This window comes from Pipistrellus hanaki (assembly GCF_964339955.1).
Source record: "Pipistrellus hanaki genome assembly, chromosome: 2".
NCBI classification, from domain to species: Eukaryota; Metazoa; Chordata; class Mammalia; order Chiroptera; family Vespertilionidae; genus Pipistrellus; species Pipistrellus hanaki.
The window spans coordinates 93615296-93640940 of NC_140504.1; the positions used below are offsets into that span (position 1 = coordinate 93615296).

Sequence of the window (25645 nt, forward strand, 5' to 3'; positions counted from 1 at the left end):
CTGGTTTTTTTAAAGGATAAACAAGATTGATGAACCTCTAGCCCTCACCAAGTAGCAAAGAGAGAGGACCCAAATAAACAAAATCAGAAAGAGGTAAAATAACAACCCATCCCACAAAAATACAAACTATTAAGAAAAAATACTATGAACAACTCCATTCCAAAGAAATGGACAACCTAGATGAAATGGACATATTCTTAGAAAAATATGAGCTCCCAAAATTCATTAGAAAGATTAAAAAACCTGAATAGGCCAATAACTACTGAAGAAATTGAAGCAGCGATCAAAAATCTTCCAGTAAACAAAAGCCCTGGTCCAGATGGCTTTACAGGGGAGTTCTAACAAGCATTCAAAGAAGAACTAAAACCTATCCTCCTCAGACTATTCCAAAAAATTCAAGAGGAAGGCACGCTTCTAAACTCTAGGAAGCCAGCATTACCCTAATCCCAAAACCAGATAAAGACATCACCAAAAAAGAGATCTACAGGCCAATATCCTTAATGAACATAGATGCTAAAATCCTCAACAAAATTCTAGCAAATTGGATTCAACATTACATTAAAAAGATCATACCCCATGACCAAGTGGGATTTATTCTGGGGATGCAAGGATGATACAATATCCAGAAATCCATAAATGTGATACTTCACATAAACAAACTGAGAGACAAAAATAACTTAACCTATCTATCGATGTGATTTGACAAAATCCAACACCCTTTCTTGATAAAAACTCTCAGCAAAGTGAGAACAGAGGGACCATACCTCAACATAATAAAAGCCTACAGCCAACATCATACTCAATGGGAAAAACTAAACTCATTTCACCTAAGAACGGGAACAAGACAGGGATGCCCACTTTCACCACTCTTGTTTGAGCAGGAAGTGCTAGCCTTGGCGATCAGACAAGAAGAAGAAATAAAAGTCATCCAAATTGGAAAAGAAGTAAAATTGTCCCTTTTCGCAGATTACATGATACTATACATAGAAAACCCCAAAGACTCCATCAAAAAACTACTAGACCTAATAAATGAATTTGGCAATGTAGCAGGATACAAAATTTAACATATAGAAATCTATGGCCTTTTTGTACACCAATAATAAACTCACAGAAAGAGAAATGAGAAAAAAAAAAGAAAAAAAAAAAAGTCCCATTTACCATTGCACCAAAAAAAATGAAGAAACCTAGGAATAGAGGAGAGGAGAATCCAAGATGGCTGCACAGGTAAACACCTAGCCGCAGTTGCACACAACAATTTCAATAAAATATAATACAACTAAAATATAAAATGGACATTACCCAGAACTACAGGAAAGTCGACTGACTGGAAATTCTACAACGAGAAGCAAGGAGAAAACCAGAAGGAAGAGCGGAGGAGCTGTAAAAGCCTAAGGTCTGGAGACAGGTGGCGCGCGGAGAGGACGGAGCCGGAGAGGAGGGAGGCTGAGTGCCTGGCTGGCGTTCCCTAGCAGGAAGGAGATAAAAGCTCCGATTGTGCTGGGCCCCAGTTCCGACTGCTCTGAACCTCAGTTCTAGGCCAGACCCCGGGGACCCAGGCTGGGAGCTGGGCTGTAAGGCAGAACCCCGGGGGGAGCGGCGAAAGGAGGTCCTGGAGGCGCACACATTGCGCGCAGAGAAGGGACGGTTGGCTGTGCCGCGGGAGTGCCTGGTGGGAAGGAGACAGGGGCTCCAGATTGCTCTGAACGTCACCTCCAACTCCACTTCCAACTGAACCGAACCCCAATACCGGGCTCATTGCGGGAGAGCCTAGACTGTTTGGTAGCAGGTGAAAATCAAGGGCACCTTTCTCTCAGAGGCGCTTGCAACGAGTACTGAAGGACCCTGAGACTCAGGAGCTGCATAGGGCAGGGCTGACGGAAGCCAAAGCTGTAGGCTCCACTGTGAAACCCCACCACATCAGGGAAGCTGCGAAAATGCCTAGAAGAAATAAATCACAAAAGAAATGGAGGACAAAAAGCAACTGGATATAGAGTTCAAATCTATGCTTATAAGGTTTTTCAAAAATTTCCTAGAAAAGATGTATAAGACCTATGAGGTTATGAAAAGGGATCAACTAGAATTAATAAGGGGTCAATAAGAAATGATAAGGGATCAACAAGAAATAAAGAATACATTGTCTGAAATAAAAAATATTATACAGAGTCCTAAACACAGAATGGAAGATCGCAAGAATCAAGTCAAAGATTTGGAACATAAAGAGCCAGAAGACACTCCTCTGCAGAAGCTAGAAGGCAAGAGAATTCAGAAAATTGAAGATAATGTAAGAAACCTCTGGGACAACTTCAAGCGAACCAACATCAGAATTATGGGGGTCCCAGAAGATGAGAGAGAGCAAAATATCAAAAACATACTGAAAGAAATAGTGACAGAAAACTTCCCCCACCTGGTGAAAGAATTAGACTTACAAGTCCAGGAAGCACACAGAACTCCAAACAAAAGGAATCCAAAGAGGACCACACCAGGACACATCATAATTAAAATTCCAAGAGCAAAAGATAAAGAAAGAATATTAAAAGCAGCAAGAGCAAAGCAGGTAGTTACCTATAAAGGAACACCTATACGATTGTCAGCTGATTTCTCAAGAAAAACCTTGCAGGCCAGACGGGAATGGCAAGAAATATTCAAGGTGATGAATAGTAAGAACCTACAGCCAAAGATAATCTACCCAGCAAAGCTATCACTCAGAATCGAAGGTCAGATAAAGAGCTTCACTAATAAAAAAAAGCTAAAGGAGTTCATCACCACCAAACCAGAATTATATGAATTGCTGAAGGGGGTTCTTTCAGAAGAGAAAGTAAATAAAGATAAAAATTATGAACAACAAATACGTAACTATCAACAAGTGAATCTAAAAACCAAGGGAATTAAAAAATCTGATGACAATATTAACTGGTGAATATAATAGAATCAGAGGTATGGAAGGGAGTGAACTGATGATTCTTGGGGAAAAGGGGAGAAGGGGATGTGGGAAGAGACTGAACATAAACTGTGCACCTATGGATGAGGACAATGGGGGGTGGGGAAAGGGCAGAGGGTGGGGTGGGAACCTGGTGGAGGAGAGCAATGGGGGGGGGGGGGCGGAAAGGAACATTTGTAATAATATGAACAATAAAAATTTATTTAAAAAAAAAAAAAAGAAAGAAACCTAGGAATAAACTTAACTAAGGACATAAAAAACCTGTACTCAGAAAACCTCAGGACATTGAAAATGGAGATAGAGGAAGACATAAACAAATGGAAGAACATAGCATGTTCATGGATTGGTAGCATCAACATCATTAAAATGGCCATACTACCCAAAGCAATCTACAAATTCAATGCAATTCCCATTAAATACCAACAGCAGCCAAAACAGTTTGGCTCAGTGGATAGAGCATAGGCCTGTGGACTGAAGGGTCCTAAGTTCGATTCTGGTCAAGGGCATGTACGTGGTTGTGGGCACATCCCCAGTAGGAGGTGTGCAGGAGACAGCTGATTGATGTTTATCTCTCATCGATGTTTCTAACTCTCTCTCCCTTTCCCTTCCTCTCTAAAAAAAGTCAATAAAATATATATTTTTTAAAAATACCAATGACATATTTCAAAGAACTAGAACAAACTCTCAAAAATTCATCTGGAATAAAAAAAGACCCTTACTAGCCACAACAATCCTGAGAAAGAAGAACAAAGTTGAAAGGATCGCATTACCAGATATCAAACTATATTACCAAGCCATGGTACTCAAAACTGCCTGGTACTGGCTCAAGAACAGACATATAGATCAATGAAACAGAACAGAGAACCCAAAAATCGACCCAAACCATTATGTTCAAATAATATTTGACAAAGGAGGCAAGAGCACACAATGGAGTCAAAACATTCTCTTTAATAAATGTGCTGAGAAATTTGGATATATACATGCAAAAAAAATGAAACTAGACCACCAACTTACACCATACACAAAAACAATCTCAAAATGGCTAAAGGACTTGAATGTAAGATGGGATACCATAAAAATCCTATAAGACTCGGTAGGCAGCAAAATAGCAGACATATATCATAGCAATATCTTTATAGACACAGCTCCTAGGGCAATGGAGACTAAGGAGAAAATAAACAAATGGGATTACATCAAAATAAAAAGCTTCTGCACAGCAAAATAAACCGTCTACAAAACAACAAGAAAGCCTAGGGGATGGGAGAACATATTTGCCAATGATATTTCCGCTAAGGGTTTAATCTTCAAAATTTACAGAGAACTCATACAACTTAACAAAAGGAAGATAAATGATCCAATCAAAAAATGGTCAAAAGATTTAAGTAGACACTTTTTGAAAGAGGTCATACAAGGTCCAGCGACATATGAAAACATGTTCAAAGTCACTAATTATCTGAGAGATTCAAATCAAAGCAACAATGAGATACCATCTCACACTTGGCAGAATGGCTAGCTTCAACAAATCAACAAATGACAAGTGTTGGTGAGGATTCGGAGAAAAAGGAATCCTCCTGCACTGCTGGTGGGAATGCAGACTGGTGCAGCTATTGTGGAGAATAGTATGGAGTTTCCTCAAAAAGTTAAAAATGAAATTCCCATTTGACCCCGAAATACCACTTCTAGGACTATATCCCAGGAAAACCGAAATACCAATCAAAAAGGATATATGGCAGAAACTGGTTTGGCTCAGTGGATAGAGTGTTGGCCTGCAGACTGAAAGGTCCCAGGTTCGATTCCGGTCAAGGGCATGTACCTTGGTTGCAGGCACATCCCCAATAGGGGGTGTGCAAGAGGCAGCTGATCGATGTTTCTCTCTCATCAATGTTTCTAACTCTCTATCCCTCTCTCTTCCTCTCTGTAAAAAATCAATAGAAATATATATATATATATATATATATATATTTTTTTTTTTTTAAAAAAGGATATATGCAACCTCTAGGTTCATCGCAACACAATTTACAATAGCTAAGATTTGGAAACAGCCTAAGTGCTCCTCAGCAGATGAGTGGATTAAAAATCTGTTGTACATCTACACAATGGAAAACTATGCTGCTATTAAAAAGCAGGAACTTTTACCATTTGCAACAACATGGATGGAACTGGAAAGAATTATGCTAGCCAAAACCTGTTTGGCTCAGTGGTAGAGCCTCGGTCTGCGGACTGAAAGGTCCCGGGTTTGATTCCAGTCAAGGGCATGTACATTGGTTGCGGGCACATCTCCGGTAGGGGGTGTGCAAGAGGCAGCTGGTCGATGTTTCTCTCTCATCGACGTTTCTAGCTCTCTATCCCTCTCTCCTCCTCTCTGTAAAAAAATCAATAAAATATATTTTAAAAAAAGAATTATGCTAAGTGAAATAAGCCAGTCAGAGAAAGATAAATATCACGTGATCTCAATCATATGTGGCTATAATGATCAATGCAAGTTGATGAACAAGAATAGATCAATCTAGAGACAAATGGTAGGGGAGGGGTGGTTAGAGAGCAATCAAAGGACTTATATGCATACATATTAGCATAATCAATGGACACAGACACTGGGGCGGTGGGGGCTTGCCCAGGGTGGGGATGGCTTGTGGGGGGGTCAATTGGGGAAAAAGGAGACATATGTAAAACATTAGACAATAAAAAAGAAAAAAAAATCTTGCTTGCTTTTCTACACTGTGTCTTGATTGAAATCATTTTTTCAAGAAGACAAAAACTGAGGTCTCTCTCCCCACTGCACCCCACAATAGCACATGATCACCACTGGAAAAGAAACACCACATGGTTCAGGCTGTGTTGAGACAGACACTACCTGAGTAGCAAGAGGTGGTTGTGCTGACTGTTCTGTTTTCAAGGATTTAAATTGCCTTTAACCACTGAAAAATCCATGGAAGGCAACACAAAGCTATGACTACCAGGCAAAATAAAAGCAATGGGAGCTGTGGGTACTCTTTTCAAAGAGCTGCTTTAGAAACAAACAAAGAGGCTCTCCTCTGAGGTCTGCACCAAGCCAGGCAAAGAAAACTTAATTGTCAGGAGCGAAGATGGGCACCTTAAAACTAAAGGGTTTCAGGAGAGATGAGAAGACTTGTCAGATTATTTGAAAGGTGTACAAGAAGCTAGAGATCAAGACTAATAACAGGGAGGTTTCTAACTCTCATCTAAAATTTCAAGACAGTTTGTATCAGTGGTCAGCAAACTCATTAGTCAACAGAGCCAAATATCAACAGTACAACGATTGAAATTTCGAGAGCCAATTTTTTTAAACTTAAACTATATAGGTAGGTATATTGTTATTAACTTAATTAGGGTACATCATATTTTGTAGAAGAGCCACTCAAGAGGCCAAAGAGCCTCATGTGGCTCGCAAGCCACAGTTTGCCAACTACTGGTTTATATTAAGATTGTTGAATCTATGTATTATTTCCTACTTGAGGAAAATGACCAAAGGCAAGATTTTAAAAGGACCCTCCCTCCCACCCCACTTCCATCCCAAAAAGCCAGGAGCTATAAGCAAACCTGCCCATTTTTGCTCTAAAAGTTTTTCAGACATTTTTCAAGCACACACAGAATCACTATCACTATCTTTATCCCATTGGTTAGAAAGAAGACTTAGCTTAAATCATTTGGATGGTTACCTTCCAAGGCAAGGAAGTAATATTAAAGCAAGTATCTATAATAATCTATAATAATAAAAGCGTAATTTGCTAATTAGACCAGATGTCCTTCCGGGCATCCTTCCAACCTTCTGGACAAAGCTGGGGCTTCAAGGGAAGCCCAGGTCCCGGGTGCCTGCCGGCAGCCTGAAGGAAGCCTGGGTCCCGGGGCCAGCGGGAAGCCAGTGCTGGCAGCCAGGGAAAGGAAGTCCTACTTTTGCACGAATTCCGTGCATCGGGCCTCTAGCTTCTACATAACACACTTCCGACATCCCAGGCTAAGAAAACTGAAAATGTAATAGAAATAACATCTTATGTCCTATTTTTTTTTTTTTTAATTTAAAAGCCTTATCTACCTAAAGTCCATATGAACTGGTTACTGTATGGATGTTTAGGTCTATAGATTTCCTAAACACCACATATCATCAAAATAAAGAGGAAACAGCATGTGTAGCACATACCTGGTACAGTCTACCTGCACTGAGGCTTTGAGTTTGGGAGAGAACTGGGGAAAAGAAATATGGTCAAACCTCATTTGAGTCTCCCAACTAGAATAAATTTGGTTCTCAACCAAGTTGTTCACAGAAAAAATGTTTAGGTTGTGGAACTAAACTTAGTTTTTTGACCTTGCATGCTGATACCTCAACAGAACAAAGGAGAGAATGCTCCGTTTGCTAGTGAAATCAACCATTAACACAATTTGAAAACATAAAGAGTCCATCAAGAATGCTAATGTTGCTAAGAATATGAAAGAAACAATGTTCACAGGCAACTGAAGAGGTAGAAACTTGTTGATTTGGATAAAGAAAAAGCTGTTTTAGCCAGTTACAGCCATTTCGGAGGCAGTGATATATGAACAAGCAAAGATGCTGCATTAGACATGCATTGTTCATAAAAAAAGGTTAAAATGGGGAATCATTTGGGGGTCTGGGATAGATTGATTCAATTTACATTATTTCTAATGGGGAAAAAAATGATTCTGTTTTCAAAGAAATTACTTCTGAAACAGCCTTCCAGAACAAATTAAGACCGAGTACAGAGGTTCCACTGTATATACTGGTACTTGAACATTATCTCAAACATCTTCATTTCTATAAGACCATAATTAAAATAATGTAAGAAAAACTTAATACCTTCTTTGCCAAAATAGCAAGTGGTTTATTTCCTGCTAAGTCAGAGAACCAACTATGAATTGCACTCTTCGATTGAGAGGTAACCAGCCAATAATTATCTTTAGCATTAACTTGTGGTTTCTTCTTTCCGGTGTCCTGGAAAGTGTTCAGCTTTAATTTCTCAGCTAATATGCTGCTAAAATAAGCTCCAATCTGAGGAAACAAGAGAAAAAAAAATTAAGAAAATAAGTATGTTAGTAATGTATATTAGTATTTTATCTTTTTCCTCAAACAGCCCATCAGACAATGAAGTGGCAATTTAAATCCTTGAAGTCAAGAGTTGTGATTGCCTTGATTAACATAATGCAGAAACTCCCACAGCACCTTTGTTCTTATGAACAAGAAGTTCAAGAAAAAGAGAAGACCTTTGAAATCCTGTTAAGATTAAATGAATTGTATCCTGAATAAATGTCAAGGGAATGGGTTCTGCTTTAATCTTCAGCTGTACTTTCCCTTTTCACACTGCACACCCATTGAAGATAGTATTTTTCCTGAGAGGTGTTGCATAGAAAGCCCAGTAATCAATCACACCATAATTATTCTTTTTCTTGTTTCACCTTAATAGGATGTATTTTTGGAAAACAAACTCTGCATTTACACTTAGTGCTTTTTTAAAAAAAGATTCTAGAGAAATTTAATTTATTTAAATGGAAAATAACAAGAGTCAATTAAATTAACTATTCAACACTTTTGATTGGGCTGACAATTTCATGAGAACAAGTGTTTCAAGAGAACGCTACTGTCACGTGATCTGAAAGGAGCAAAGCAACAAAGGAAGCTCCTGTGATTACTGCAGCATTTTCATATCACCCAAATTAAGAGGACAAAAGAAGGAAAAAGACAAGGAAGGAGATAAAACAATATCTAAAAATTCAACAAATCGCCCTAGCCAATTTGGCTCAATGGATAGGGCATCGGCCTGTAGACTGAAGGGTCCTGGGATTGATTCCAATCAAGAGCACATGTCTGGGTTTTGGGCTTAATCTCCAGTAGGAGGATTGAGGGAGGCAGTTAGTCAATGATTCTCTCTCATCATTGATATTTCTATCTCTCTCTCCCTCTCCCTTCCTCTCTGAACTCAATACAAAATATTTTTAAAATAATAAATAAATAAATATAAATAAAAATTCAACAAATCCACAAAAAAATTGTTGGAATTTCCAAGAATCCTATCAAAGTATCACATTTCATTCCCTTGAAATTCTTTAATAACTTGATGCAAGTTTATTAGTAATAGTTGCTAATAAATACACTCATTAAGGTTAGCAGATAGTGGCAACCATGATTAAAATAAAATAGCTACTCTGGTGAAGCAAAATCTTAGAATGAGAATCATTATCTTAGTTAATGCTCAAGAGCCAAACAATCAGTCTATAGCAGTGGTCGGCAAACTCATTAGTCAATAGAACCAAATATCAACAGTATGACAATTGAAATTTCTAAAACACTAAGAGCCAAATTTTTTAAAGTTCTTCTAACTCCACTTCTTCAAAATAGACTCGTTCAGGCCATGGTATTTTGTGGAAGAGCCACACTCAAGGAGCCAAAGAGCCGCATGTGGCTCGCAAGCCCAGTTCCCTCAGCCCTGCTGGGGCAGCAGGCGTATGGCAAAGCCTTCAGAGTCCCCCAGTCCTCCCAGTCCCCTAGCAGCACAAGGCTGGCCCAAGGCGCAGGCAAGCCTCGGATGGCGGCTGCCCAGCCACACAGGGCTGCCCGAGGCTTAAGTAACCAGGGCCAGCTGAGGCTTGCGCTGCCAGCAGTGGCAGCAACAGAGGTGTGATGGGGTGTTGCCTTCCCCTCATCACCAGGTTGCCTCCTACCCCTGAGGGCTCCCAGACTATGAGAGGGGGCAGGCTGGGCTGAGGGACCTCCTCCCCACCCCCCTTCAGTGCATGAATTTTCATGCACTGGACCTCTAGTTATTACATAACCACACACACAAAAAATTTAAATTAAAGAAAATTTTAACACAACATTGTGATTATATATTTTTATTTTTCAGATATTTACTATTTCTTCAAATTTGCTGTTTATCAGGTGTGACGGGAATAAAAAATTTAATTGAGTCCCATTATCATAATGGAAATGGATTTAAGAGAAAACCAGTCAGATAAATATTATTGCTTCCCACTTGGAACCAGAAAATAGTTGCCACTGATAGCCCACAGTCCACCAAGAATGCTCAAGATATACTACATAGCCAAAACCAGTTTGGCTTAGTGGATAGAGCGAGGGTCTGCGAACTGAAAGGTCCCAAGTTCGATTCTGGTAATGTACATTGGTTGGGGCACATCCCCAGTGGTGGGTGTGCAGGAGACAGCTGGTCAATGATTCTCTCTCATCGATGTTTCTAGCTCTCTATACCTCTCCCTTCCTCTCTGTAAGAAGTCAATAAAATATATATTTTTTTAAAAAGATATGCTACATAATACAGCAGGCCTGCTCATGAGGGTGGGGGGCTAGAAAATAATGCACAGTATGGGAACTTCTGGATTTCACTGCACAAGATAAATAAAGGCATCACCCATGCCTCTGAGAACACTAGACCATGCATCCCTGTAAAAGCTTTGCCTTCTTAGTCAGAAGCAATCTTCCTGACTGCTCAGCACCCGTGAACTTGACATCAGTTCTCCCCTCTGACTGCATCATCAGGCTGCGAGGAACCTTGTGAAATGGAGATGAAGTCACCCCTGCCATCGCCAGGGCAGGACTGTGCAGTGACCAGCTGAGGAAGACGTGGGGGTTCTGGAGATATAGAGCACTCCCTTCTCAGTGCCACAGGTGCTGAAGCAGGCAGCTCGGTGGATGATAGTAGCCCATAGTCACCCTGAAGCTCTGTACAACCCTTAATCTCACTGGACTTGGAGATCTGAACCAGGCAGTCACCAGAACCTCTGACTTCCCTCTCACTCCAACTTTGCCCACATCAGTTGTTAGACCAGTATTGGCAAAACCAAGGTACACAAAACACAAGGGGGGTGGCCCAGTGGCACCACCTGATGCCCGATTCCCTGCAAGTAGCTCCAGAACTGGATTCTCGTGTCCACAGCACCCAGGACAATGTGCTTGTATTTAACTTCGGAGGCAAAGTTGAGAGCCCAAGTGGGGAAGGATCTGGTTACCGGCCAGAAAGAAAGGGCTCCCTGTTCCTTGGGGATGGGACCCAGAAAGCCTACAATGACCTGGCATTTGCTTATCTGCTGGGACTTGCTGACAGGGTGCAGCTACAGTTGCAGCTCCACCTGCTTCATGGGTGATACCACCGGCTGGGAGATGGCCACAGCCGTTCCGCCCACTGTGAAGAACACAGTAGCGTCTCTAATACTGAAAGGCAGGAAGAAGTGGGAGACTGTAGGACTGGGCTCCTGGGCTCCTGGGCTCATAACCAGCTGGGAATCTGGGGCTCTAGTTGACTGTATACTCTTAATGAAAATTAGTATGAGAACAGAAGTATTGTAGAAAAATTAAAATTTTTACATAATAATTTTGTTATTGGAGACTTTGGTATAGTTTATTTTGAAACTTTTTTAGGGAGGGAGGAATGAAAGGGTGTTGGGGAATAAATCAAACCATGTTTCCCATCTCTTTACACTGAAAGGGCCTAGAAATCATGATACTCCAGTAGCAAGACTATGCCAAGCATCCAGATATGAGCTGAGGCAGGAAAAGGACATGAACCTAAGTTACTGTGTCAAAGTGAGGAAGTGCTCAGAGGAAAGGACCCCAGAGACAGGTTGAAGGCATCCCACTGGCCAAATGTAAGACAATTTAGCATCAAAAAGAAAAATTAAAATAATACATCAGATTTAAAGAGAATCCAGGGGTTAAAAATGATACTAATAAATGTGGTGTCCTTTACAAATGAATGCCAAGTAATAAATGTATGGGGAATAATAACTAGAAAACCAACATTTTGCATCCACCAGCAAAAGAATCACTCAGCAAAAATTATCAACTGATCTTAAATCATAGGATGAATTCTATATGGGGAATAGGATATTCATATGGTCTCAAAGTATCACCGTTAAGTGTCTACTACAGGAAAAAGATGACTAGTTACAATGTACTGCAAGCATGTCAAACTCACAGCCCATGGGCTGCATATGGCCCACATAGAGTATTTTTTCAGTCCAGCCAATACAATGGTGTGTAAGAAACGTTTTAATAAAAATTTCATAACTTAATTTTTACAATAACCTGTTATACATAATTATTAATAACAAACTACAACTTTTGCTAATGACTGATTAGTATAATCATGTTGCATTCATTTCCCTTACGCACCTTACACGAAGGTGTTCCATTTCTCTCCACTAATACGAACAACAAATATTTTAGCAGCCAACTGCCACATCATTGATTTGTTTGGTGTGCCAACAGGAAATATTTCACTTTCAGAGAACAAGAAAAATAGGTCAATTTGCGTTATGCCTATTAATTTGAATACTAATTTTTATTAAAATGTTCTATTACTTTATGTTAACGATTACTCATTTATTTCAACCCTTTCTATTCAGCATGTCTCTATCATAATAAACCTACATTTCTATGAAAATTGAGGGCTTTTGTTTTCTTGTGGCCCACATAAACTTAAACCTTATTTGGCCCATGTTAGCCTTTGAGTTTGACATGCTTGGTGTACAGAGATGCAGACTCCACCCTCAGTGATCAGACAGTGTAGCCAATAACTGAGCAAACCGGCCCTGCATGCTCCTGATGTGGTGCACGTGATGCAATGTAGTCTTCCTGCCCAAAGTGTTCGACCTGAATCCCGTCGTGAGAGAACAACAAGGAAAACCTAGAATAAAGGCCTAAAATGCAAGACAAGTAACGGGACTATTTTAAAATGGCATTCCTGAAAGTCCCTCAAAAAAAACAAGACAAACAAAGCTGGAGAGTGGCGCTGTAGATTAGAATAGACTAAGGGGACAGGACAGGACGACTTGACTGGATCCTAGGACAGGACAGCTTACAGGATATTTCTGGAGGAATCTGAATATGGACTGTGGTTTAAACAACAGTAATTTATCAACATTAACTACCCAGGGAATCACATACACATCCTTTTCCAGAAGTTCTGGGACACAGATAATTAGCATACCTTCGATGGATTAATTACAATATTTCTGGCTGAGCCATGTTCGTCTCCCGTAAAGGCCGGCTGATTGCTGAAGCCTTGCTTTACGTTCACAGCAGTGAGTTCATCCTGTTCAAGAAAAGTATTGATTAATGAGAAGGATGTAAAAGCTCCAACTTAACCCCTCCTAATACAGCCTAACGACTAAGTTTGCTGTACTCTGAAGAGAAGTATTGAATGCACACCAAAAGAAGCAAAAATTAAAGTTTAAAAACCAATGTATAAATGTATAGAAAGAGATAAAGTGAATGTGGCAAATGTTGACAACTGTAGCTGTATGGTATATGGATGTATGGTATATGGATGTTCCTTATATTATTCTTTTAATTTTTCTGTAACTTTGAACATTTTTAACTAATTAAGTAATGAGCAAAAATTCCCCCCATACAAAACATAAATCAGAGGATTTTCAAATGAGAATTGTTTCTAGAGAACATAGTTTGACTCTTCCTTCCTTGCCAGCCCCTAGGCTCACCCCTATTTTATATTCAAGAAAACCGACTCACTCAACTTAACCAAAACCCCAAAGCCAGCTAAAGACAAACATGAAAGGTTCCTTGGCACAGCTCTGTGATAACCACACAACACAATGACCTGCCAAGTAAAGGAACGTTTGGAGCTTGCAAAGTTCTCTCATACATCTTGGCTCACTTGTTCTTACCAATTCTGTGGCAGGCAACAGGTGTGGGTCTTCATGCCCATTTATAGGTGAGAAGAATGAGGCTCACTAAGCTAGTGCCAACACTAGAATACTGCCTTCCAATCCTAGATTAGGAATACACCCTGACACCATGCCATGAAGTATAAATGCCACATAAAAATGTGGTCTAAAAATACAAGGAAGGAAGAGTCAAACTATGTTCTCTAAAAACAATTCTCATTTGAAAATCCTATGATTTATGTGTTTGTGTGTGGGGAATTTTTGCTCACTACCACTTGTACTCTTCCTGGTAGACGCAGGAACTTTTTCTTCTCAAGGTCACACACATCAAAACTATCCCAGGCTGCAAAAACGAAAACCTTGCCCTGAGTTCCTAAAATACACACTTGAAAGTATAAAAAGGAAAGGTTTGAGTAAATGAAGCTACTTTCTGCTCTCCTCACTCCAAGCCAAGAAATGGTCTTAGTAACCAACAGGGTAATGCTGTCGACAGCACAAGAATGAGAATATACACTTATTTCTCATAGCAATTGCTGCAAGTGTAAAGGGGGGGCGGGGGGACAGGGAGAATCAGCTGACCAAAATCACCGCTGTGGTTAGGCAGGAAGCCTCAGACAAAATAGTTCATAACTATTGCTAGCACGTGAACTGAGATGAAAACTGAAGTGTCCCGGAGACCTGCCATGCCATGTTACCTAACTGGGTGTGCTCTACCTACTACCTCAGAGTTTTCAAAAGATCCCGCTACAGGAAATGCAGCTCTGTGACAACCAAGTGTCCTCCAAGCACGAGGTGACTGGAGTAACAATCTGCACAGAAAATGACTGAACACACATCAGAAGACACCTCAAACTGGCTACACATTTTCAAGTCAATTATTTGAAAATCTAGGACCAAACTACATGACAATTTCAGTAGTTTCAGAGTTTAAGAATGAAGGGGCACAAATGAGATCATGAGAGAAAAGGGATGGGAAAACTGAATCTCGTTCTGTCTTTTACTTCACATTATTACAAGAAACCTTGAGTAACAGCATATGTTTTTAATAAAAATATGTTTGGGTTTAACCAAGAGATGTGTGAGGCTTAAGGACCAGTTAGTTTCATTTAGTGTTGCTTAACTTTCTATTCTAAACTAGCACCAGCTCATTTAGCTGCTTGTTGTATGTGACCGCTAAACACTGGTCTGGAGAGACATGCCCTGTAGGCATGCACACACATGCACATGCGTACATATGCGCATGCACACACAGATCCCCAAAAGGAAAAGCATGGAACCATGATTAGATATCTCTCAACTACATCAAATTTTGCTCAAACGAGGATTCACATGGGTGCTACTGGAAGCCTTGAATCCTGAGAACTTTTTAACTTGGTATTCTAAACTTCACCAGAATGATCCAGAATCTGCCCACTAGTCACTACCACCTCAGGCCAGGACCACCACCAGCATATCAGGCTTGGACATTGCAGTAGCTCCTAATCTTGGATCTATTTGGTCTCCCCATTGCTTCCACCCTTGCCCCCTGCAGACCATTTTCAACACAGTGGCCACATGGTTCTTAAAACATGAGATCATGTCACTCCTGCTCAAAACCCACCTTAGCTCCCCATCTCAGAGTATAAACTAAAGTCCGATGATCACCTACAAGCCCCTATGTGATCTGGCCCCTATTACCTTCCTGAGTTCATTCCTATATACTCCCCCTTTGCTCACTCTACTCGAGCCATGTGGTTCTCATTGCAGTTCCTGCCTCCAACATGCCAGCTGAATGGGCCACTGCACTGTCTGTTCCTGTGCCTGGACTGCTCTTTCTCATGAGATCCACATGGGCAACTCCATCACCAACTTAAGCCTTTGCTTTCACACTTTCATTGAGCAATTCTGATAACCCTGTTTAAAACTAGAACTGCTCACCCTACCCCCTTCATAACAACACCCCTAATCTTCCAAAAATCCATAGCACTCATCGCCTAAAATACCATGTAATTGACTTACAACAGATATTTTCTGTTTTGCCTACCAGGAGGTAAGCCCCATGAGGCCAGAGATCTTTATTTTGTTCACACATAAAGCTGTGCCTGGCACAAACAAGCTTTCAAGCCATCGCTGAAAGAATAGATAAGTGAATGATAATCTGTTTGATTAATTGACATAGTAAGTATATTCTGAATCATTACCACATCCATGACTTTGGGTCTGTAATTTTCCAATTAATTTTAACAAGGAGGTCATTAGAGTGAGGTGGCTCTAATGTCCTGGTACCTACATAGAAAACCAATCTAAGCCTCTAAATGCCTCAAGGTTACAAAAGCAGAACTAGGGTTTAAATTAATCATTTTTTTACTTTGCTTCTACCTTTTCTCTATAAAGGTTTATCCCCAGCTCCAGACAATGGAGCACTTCTAACCACTTCTGGTTTGATGCTACCTGATTTAAATTTAGTTTTGCTCAAAGAAATTCCTGAAGTTGTAATATGCCTCACTTTATCTTTCAACTGTTCTGATGTCAGATATGGGACCCAAAGGAGAACTTCAACGGTCCCCAGGAACAAGAAGCAGCCAGGTAAGGTTGCCCACTGAGCTGGTCTAGCTCACTGCTTTCTCTGTGCATTTGGAGTGTGCAGGTATCTGTGATCTAAAACTTCTGCATTTAAAAGAGCTCCCAAATTTATCTGAACATTTCTTTCATCAGACTTGGTCTGAGGCCAACCAATTTAACAGAAACTGGACTGGGTTCAAGTTAGAACCCAGATTGGTTCTGAGGTCGGCCTGGATCCAACTTAAGATGGACTGGGTCCAGTTTAAGGCCTCAACTATCAAGAATGACAAAAGAGAAAAATTTTCCCTCTGGCTCCACATAATCTGGAACTCCTCCATCTGGAATGCCAGTAACTACAATACATATATAAAAACTATGGTCCCAGACACTGTATTTTCTGAATTAGTGGGTTAACTTTACCAAAGATAATCTGGAATTATCTTGGCCAAGTAGGGAACTTTTAATCTAGAAAGGCTTATCCATTTATAAAATGCCTCCCCGCCGCCCCCCCTCCCCCGCAAAAAAAAAGGATGCATTTTTATGGGTATGCAGAAGATATAAGAAATTAAATGAATCAAAAATTGTCCTGGATTCCAAAATAGCAGCAGAGTACTAGTAAGTGAAAATTACATTTACACTCTCCCAGGACCAAAGTGGAAATGTAACTAAAACAGAGAAATACCACCCTGAAATATCAACTGAAGACTAGCTAGAGAGAACTCTGATAACCAAGGACAAAAAATGGAGACCACATAACCTCTAGTAGAAAGTAAAAAGGTGCAAAAAGGCTGCCAGGCTCCCATAGATAGGAGCTGAAGTTCCAAAGGGATATCTCAGCTATTCAGCTGTGGAGGATTCACACTGAGAACTCTGGAGTCTAAACCGCAAGCCGAGTTTCCAGCTCAGAGGACAAGAACTGAAAAAGGGGCCCTTTTAACATCTAGCTATGAAAAACAAAAGGGTTGCTATCTGCTAGGGAGGGAAGGCTGGAAATGCAGGCATCCTTTTAAAGGGCCAACTACTCGTGTTCAACCTTGGGCTCTGGCAGAAGGAGGGCAGAATGGACTGGAGCTATGTTAGCACAAACCAGGATTAGAGGGTCTAGGGTTGGAGTTTAAAAGGCAGACACCCAGTTTCTAGTGCTAAATCATTCCCTCAGGTTGTACAGGAAATCTTTCTCCATGAACCTTTGCTATGCAGGCAATTTATGCCTGAAAGGAAGTCAACTGGCCCACCCTATTGGAAGACCTCATAGTCCATAGCCTGATCCTAATCAAGACTGAATCTCAGTAGGACTACAGGCAGAGTGGGATCTTTGGAAGTTTTAAGTCTTTGCCTGATCTAATACAGGACCAGGGGCTAGGAAAAGCAGATCCTAGTGGACATCTTGGTCCTTTCCAAAGCCAAAAAGAACCAGTAGAGGGAGGCACAAGCTATGGATTTCTGGTAGCTCCAAATAGGGTATTCAGGGCCAGTCACAAACAGGGTCTGACACTGTCCTGCACTAGAAATTGGGAAACATAGCAGATCCACCTAATGCACAGACACAAATCCAAACAGGCACCCAAAATGGGTAGATAAAAAAAATAAATAAATAAATAAAGTCCCAGGTGAAAGAATAAGAGATTTCTCCAGAAGAGCAAAATGAAATGGAGATAAGTAATTTCCTATGAACCAGGCTGTCATGGTTCACTTCCTGATGAGGACACATACTTGGGTTGTGGGTTCAATCTAAAGTGTGGGGCATACAGGAGGCAGCCTACCAATAATTCACATTCATTATTGATGTTTCTATCTGTTTCTCCCTATCCCTTCCTTTCTGAAATCAATAAAAATTTATGTTTTAAAAAATCACTCAAGCCCTAACCGGTTTGGCTCAGTGGATAGAGTGTCAGCCTGTAGACTCAAGGGTCTCAGATTCGATTCCAGTCAAGGGCATGTACGTTGGTTGCAGGCACATACCCAGTAGAGTGTGCAGGAGTCAGCTGATTGATGTTTCTCTCTCATTGATGTTTCTAACTCTTTATCCCTCTCCCTTCCTCTCTGGAAAAAAAAAAGTCAATAAAATATATTTATAAATAAATAAATAAATAATCACTCAATCAGAGAACAAAAAACACATACAAAAAAACACAAAAAAAACAGGAGGACAGCTAAAGGGAGTTGTGTGACAACATGAAATATAACAATATTCATATAATAGGAGTACCAGAAGAAGAAAAAAGTGAGCAAGGGATAAAGAACATGCTTGAATAATAGCAGAACCCCCCACCCCACCCCAACTTAAAAAAAAAAAAAAAAAAAGAAAAGAAAAAAAACACTTTCATAACCTGGTGAAAAAAAGTCACACAAGTTCAGGAGGCACAGAAAGTCCCAATCAAAAAACCCAAAACAGGCCCATGCCCAGACACATCATAATTAAAATGCCAAAAATTAAAAACAATGAGACAATCTTAAATGCAGCAATACAAAAGCAACTGGTTACCTACAAAGGAGCTCCCATAACGTTATTAGTTGATTTCATAGCAAAACCTCTAAAATCCAGGGGGAATGGCATGATTACTATATAACCAATGCTATCATTCAAAATAGATGGTGAAATAAAGAGCTTTTGCAGATTGAAAAAAAAAAAAAGAGAAATAAATAAAAATGAATTTTATCATCACCAAACCATTACTTCAAAAAATGCTAAAGGGCCGAAAACGGTTTGGCCTTCAGACTGAAGGGTCCCAGGTTCGATTCTGGTCAAGGGCATGTTGCAGGCACATCCCCAGTAGGGGGTGTGCAGGAGGCAGCTGATCCATGTTTCTCTCTCATTGATGTTTCTAACTCTCTATTCTTCTCCCTTCCACTCTGTAAAAAAAATCAATAAAATATATATTTTTTTAGAAAAAGAAAGAAAGAAATGCTAAAGGAAATGCTGTAATGAGAAGAAGAAATAGAAAGTAGGGATATAGAATTAAAATGGCAATAAATAAGTACCCATCAATAATAATCTTCAATGTAAATGGATTAAATTTCCAATCAAAAGACATAGGGTAGCTGAATGGATACAAAAGCATAACCCAATTATTTTCTGTCTACAAGAGACCCACCTCAGAACAAAAGACTTACACAGAATAAGAGTGAAGGGATAGAAAATATTTTTCCATGCAAATGCAAACAAAACAAAAAAAGCTAGATTGGCAATATTCATATCTGACAAAATAGACTTAAAAATGAAGGCCATCATAAGAGACAATAAAGGTCACTACATAATATTAAAGGGGGTCAACCCAACAAGAGGATATAACCCTTGTAAGCTATATGCATAAAATATAGGAGATCCTAAATATATTTTAAAAATCTTTAGAGGACTTTAAGGCAGAGATCAACAGCAATACACTTAAAACAGGGGACTTAAACATCACACTGACTTCACTGGATAAATCTTCCAATAAAAAATTATTAACAAGGAAACGTTGACTGTAAATGACACTGGGTAAAATGGATTTAACTAACATTTATAGAGAATTTCACCCCAAAGCTATAGAAAATACATTCTTCTCAAGTGCACATGATAGATCACATGTTAGAACACAAAATAAGTCTACAAGTTAAAGATTAAAATCATATCAAGATCACAATGGAATAAGATTAGAATTCAACTAAAGTAAAAATGCTCAAAACCATTCAGACCATGAAGGCTAAATAGCATGTTATTAAAAACAACTAGAACCCAAGTGCATGAGTCCCTTGACCTGGCCTGTGGGGTCATGCTGGCTCTCTGACATCCTCCAAGGGGCCCCAGATTACAAGAGGGCACAGGCCAGGCTGAGGGACTCCACTGGTACATGATAAGGACTGGAAGGAAAGCAAGAGGTTGGCCAGCCAAGGAGAGTGGGAGGGGGCTCCAGGGCATGTCTGACCCACTCACTCAGTACTGATAGGTTGGACCCCAGCAGCAAGATACCTACCATTCAGAACGTCTGCCCATGGTGGTCAGTGCACTTCAGAGTGAGTGGTTGAGTGGCCTTAGCATATCATTAGCATATTAAGCTTTGATTAGTTGAACAGATGACCAGATACTTAGCATATTAGGCTTTTATTATATAGGATGAATGGGTTGCAATGATATCAAGAAAGAAATCAAAAACTTCTTGGGAAAAATGAAAATGAACACATAGCAACCCCAAATTTCTGTAACACAGCAAAACAGGGCTGAAAAGGAAGTTCATAGCATTACAGACCTATCTCAAAAAATAAGATCAATAATGAACTATTTAATCCTCCAACCTAAGGAATTAGAAAGACAACAACAAGAAAAGCCCAGAGTAAGTAAAAGGAAGAATATAATAAAGATCAGAGCAGAAATTAAACATCAATGAGACCAAGAGCTGGTTCTTTGAAAAGAAAAACAAGATTTATGAACCGTTAGCCAGAGTCATCAAGAAATAGAAAGAACCCAAATAAATAAAATCAGAAACAAAAGTGGTGAAGAAACAATACCAGAGAAATACAAAGAATTATAAGAAAATATTATTAACAACTATATGCCAATAAGCTGAACAATGTGGATGAAATAGACAAATTCCTAGAAAAATAACATATTTTCCAAAACTGAATCAGAACACCTGAATACATCAATAACAACTGATAAAATAGAAGCAGTAATAGGGAGAATATATTTGCCAATCTAATATCTGATAAGGGTTTAATCTCCAAAATTTAAAGGGAACTCATATAACTTAACAAAAGGAAGATAAATAACCCAATCAAAAAAATAGGCAACAGACTTAAAATAGACACTTTTCTAAAGTGGTCAAACAGAAGGCCAAGAGACATATGAAGACATGCTCAAAGTCACTAATCATCTGAAAGATGCAAATTAAAATGACAATGAGGTACCCTCTCACACCTGACAGAATGGCTATCATCAACAAATCAACAAACGACAAGTGCTGGCAAGGATGCAGAGAAAAAGGAACCCTCATGCACTCCTGGTGGGTTTGCAGACTGGTGCAGCCACTCTGGAAAAACAGTATGGAGTTTCCTCAAAAATTAAATATGGAAATCCCATTTTACCCAGTAATCCCACTTCTAGGAATATATCCCAAGAAATCAGAGGCATCGTTCAAAAAGGATATATGCACCCCTATGTTCATAATTGCACAATCTACAATAGCTAAGATTTGGAAACAGCCTAAGTGCCCATCAGTAGGTGAGTGGATTAAAAAACCATGGTACATCTACATAATGGAATACTAAACTACTATAAAAAACAAAGAACTCTTACCATTTGCAACAGCATGGATAGACCTGGAGAGCATTATGCTAAGTGAACTAAGCCAGTTGGAGAAAGATAAGTATCACATGATCTCACTCATTTGTGAAATATAGGGAACAACATAAATTGATCAACAAAAATAGTGAAAGACAAAGAATATCCAAGTCAACTGAAAACATTTGAAGACCAAAAACTACAAGCATTACTGGATGAAGATGCATGTCAAACTAAAATACAACTTGCAGAACAATTATATGTTGCTCAGCAAACAATTTCCAATTGTTTACAAACAATGGGAAAGATTTTAAAGGAAGAAAAATGGATGCCACATCAACTGAATGACAAACAAATGGAAAATTGAAAAGTCATTAGTAAAATGTTGCTTCAATGCACGAAAGAAAGTCTTTTTTGCATTGAATTGTGACTGGCAATGAAAAGTGAATTTATTTTGAGAATCCCAAATACACAAAATCATAGGTTAATCCAAGTCAACCACCAACATCGACTGCAAGACCAAATTGCTTCGGAAAGACGACAATGTTCTGCGTTTGGTGGGATCAGGAATGTGTGGTGTATTATGAGCTTCTAAAACTAGGTGAAACCATTAATACTGATGGCTACCAACAACAAATAATCAATTTGAACCATGCTTTGATCATGAAACAACCAGAATGGGCCAGAAAACACAGCAGAGTAATTTTGCTTCATGATGATGCACCATCACACACTTCAAAACCAGTTAAAGACATGTTAAAAATCTTGCCTGGGAAGTATTAACCCACCCGCTTTATTCACCAGACCTTGCTCCTTCTGATCAATGGCACATGCACTTTCTGAGCAGCACTTGAAAACATAGAAGTGGAAAATTGGGTTTCTGAATAGTTTGCCTCAAAACAAAAAAAAGTTCTATTGGGACAGTATTCATAAATTACCTAAAAGGTGGGGGAAATATATAGCTAGCGATGGACACTACTTTGAATAAAGCACTTTTGATGTTTCTCTTAAAATTATCATGTTTTCTTTTATTACAAATCCACCAATATTAACCAGTACACCTAGTATATGCATACATATAAGCATAACCCATGGGAGTGAGGTTATGTGTTGGGGTGGAAGCAGGGAGGGAGATGGCGGGGGGAGAGAAGCAGTGCCCGGCTGGCATGGCTCAGCGGTTAAGTGTCAACCTTTACATCAGGAGGTTACTGTTCTATTCCCGGTCAGGGCATATGCCCAGATTGTGGGCTTGATCCCCAGTGTGGTGTGCAGGAGGCAGCCAATCAATGATTCTCTCTCATTATTGATGTTTCTATCTCTCTATTCATCACCCTTCCTCTCTGAAATCAATAAAAATAGACTTCAGATAAAAAGAATCATTAATTTAAAAAAACTCCCAGCAAACAAGACTTCAAATTCATTTATTCATTCAAGTAAATAAATTTGGCACTGTATCATTAAACCCAGAAATCAATGGCATTTTTATACACCAATAATGCACTCTCAGAAAGATTAACTACACAAACAATCCCATTTACCATTTCACTAAAAAAAAATAATATATAGAAATAAACTTAACCAAAGAGGTAAAAGACTTATACTCGGAAAACTACAGGATGTTGAAAAAGTAACAGAGGAAGATATAAACAAGTGGAAGAAGATACCATGTTCATGAATTGGTAGAATTAACATTATTAAAATGTCCATACTACCCAAAGCAATTTACAGATTCAATGCAATCCCTATTAAAATACCTACAGAATATTTGATAGATCTAGAACAAATACTCCAAAAATTTATATGAAACCAAAAACATTCCAAATAGCCACAGCAATCTTAAGAAGAACAATGGGCACATCCCCAGTGGGGGGGGGTGGGAGGGGTGCAGGAGGCAGCTGATCGATGATTCTCTCTCATCAATGTTTCTATCTCTCTATCCCTCTCTCTTCCTCTCTGTGAAAAAAAAATCAATAAAGGCCTAGGGTTGGAGTGGGAAGGGCAGGGGCCGGCTAGAAGTGGTCAATGGGAGAAATGGAGGACACAGATTTTTTTTTTAATGCCTCTTTAAAAAAGTCTTTACAAAAGGCAAATAAAAACTTAAACAACAAGTTGATGGTGGATCTCAAAAAGGAGTATACACTTGCCGAAGCCGGTTTGGCTCAGTCGATGGAGCGTCGGTCTGTGGACTGAGGGGTCCCAGGTTCGATTCCAGTCAGGGGCGTGTGCATTGGTTGCGGGTACTTCCCCAGTGGGGGATGTGCAAGAGGCGGCTGGTCGATGTTTCTCTCTCATTGATGTTTCTAACTCTATCTCTCTCCCTTCCTCTCTCTAAAAAATCAATAAAATATATTATAAAAAAAAAAAAAAAAAAAAGTATACATTGACTAAACTTGACCCAGGCTGCTTTAATGGTCTTCATTTTACCCTCCTTTCTGAAAATATTCTGATCCTACTAATAGCTTCACTCAACTGTCTTTTCACTCTGAAGAAGAGCTAGAGATTTTAAATATACCTTTTAAAGGGAGGCCCTCTGCTGAGCCTAGAATACCAGATCTAACCATGTTTTCTACATGGCCACAGGCTGAACCTAGGGCCATCAAAGATTTCCCAAATTCTAAAGAGAATCCTCAAAAGTATTACGAGAAATTTAGAATTCTAATTGGAATTTACAATCCAGGACTCCTGGAACTCTATCAATTTGTTCATATGACATTAGGGCCTGGCAATGCCCAAAACTGGATGGCTGAAGCATCATGGGAAGATCCCGAGAGTGATATTAAAGACCCACATACTCCCTGCTCTGCCAGGGATGGCCCAAAACATGCTAGACGATTAGCCCAGAACCTATAGGAAAGTACTGATAAACTAAGTCCTCAAAAGACTAACTGGTTGCCGAAACCTGTTTGGCTCAGTGGATAGAGTGTCAGCCTGTAGATTGAAAGGTCCCAGGTTCGATTCTGGTCAAGGGCATGTACCTTGATTGTGGGCACATCCCCAGTAGGGGTTGTACAGGAGGCAGCTGATGGATGTTTCTCTCTCATTGATGTTTCTAACTCTCTATCTCTCTCCCTTCCTCTCTGTACAAAAATCAATAAAATAAAATAAAATAAAAAACTGGTCAATTTCAACCTTGCAAACAAACAAAAAAACTAAACCAAGATTGTCAACACTTTTTGTGAAATATTCTGGGCTTTTTTTTTCTTTTTTCTTCTTAATATATTTTTATTGATTTCAGAGAGTAAAAAAGAGGGAGAAAGAGAAATATCTACAATGAGAGAAAATCATTGATTGGCTGTCTCCTGCATGCCTCACACTGGCATGAAACTCGGGCATGTGCCCTGAGAATCAAAATGTGACCTCAATGCTCAACCACTGAGCCACACCAGCAAGACTGGGCTTTGTTTACTAAACCAGCACAGAAAACACCCTGACTTCCTTACTCATTACGTGGCTCCAGCCCAATCTAGGAGATTGCCCCTTTTGCTGAATTAACAGCTCTAGCTGAGCATTCTGAAAATACCCTTGGAGCAAGATGGAATTTAAAAAGTTCATAAATTTATGGCCCTGCTTCAAGGGTCAGGAGGGGTTCCACATACGTATTTCATGCCAGAACCTAGAAGTCCTCCACTCAGGAATGTTGTGTCCGAAATGTCTGTCTTCATTGTAAACAACAGGGCACTGGAAAAGAGAGCGCCCCCTACTGAAATCATCACTTCATAGACTTCCATCTATTACTATTTTTCCATAGGGGAATGTCTTTTAAAATGTGATCACCAAAATTAATAATAAGCACTGACCAGGCTCCGAGGTATCCTCCAGTAATCTGCCCCTGTGATACCTTCCAACCTCTATGGTAAGCGCTGTACGCTTGCCTGATGATGGACAAGATGACTGTACATGTAGACTTGGTGTCATGGTTACTGACCCCTCACACTGACTTACAGGACACACTATTAGAAAATCCAGACTTGATAGTATCAAGCAGGATATGCTCTTAACAACTCAATACGAACGACTGGAAAGGGGAATCCTTCCCCAATTTAAGTCTGCTTGACCAGCAGGCTTGTCAGCTATTCAAAGGAAAATCAATAAACATTTATATGGATAACAATATCTCTTTGGGTGACTCATGGCTTTGGTATATTGTAGAAAGGTTTTGACTTTGGTTTTTCAAGTAAATGAATTTGTCTCTGCCATTCTACTGCCTAATCGAATTGCAATTATTAAAACTGAAGTTT

The 25645-nt window shown here is 39.6% G+C and overlaps 1 protein-coding gene across 10 annotated transcripts in view; it reads right to left on the minus strand.

The window, feature by feature from the left end:
- MED12L (mediator complex subunit 12L) overlaps positions 1-25645 on the minus strand; it is a 355232-nt gene that overhangs the window by 299054 nt on the left and 30533 nt on the right. For all 10 annotated transcript variants that reach the window (XM_084875885.1, XM_084875893.1, XM_084875891.1 and 7 more), the window contains exons 3-4: positions 12910-13014; positions 7770-7961 (exon numbers count right to left, since the gene is read on the minus strand). In XM_084875885.1, coding sequence (XP_084732011.1) covers positions 7770-7961; positions 12910-13014 — 297 coding nt within the window. The remainder of the gene's footprint in view (positions 1-7769; positions 7962-12909; positions 13015-25645) is intronic.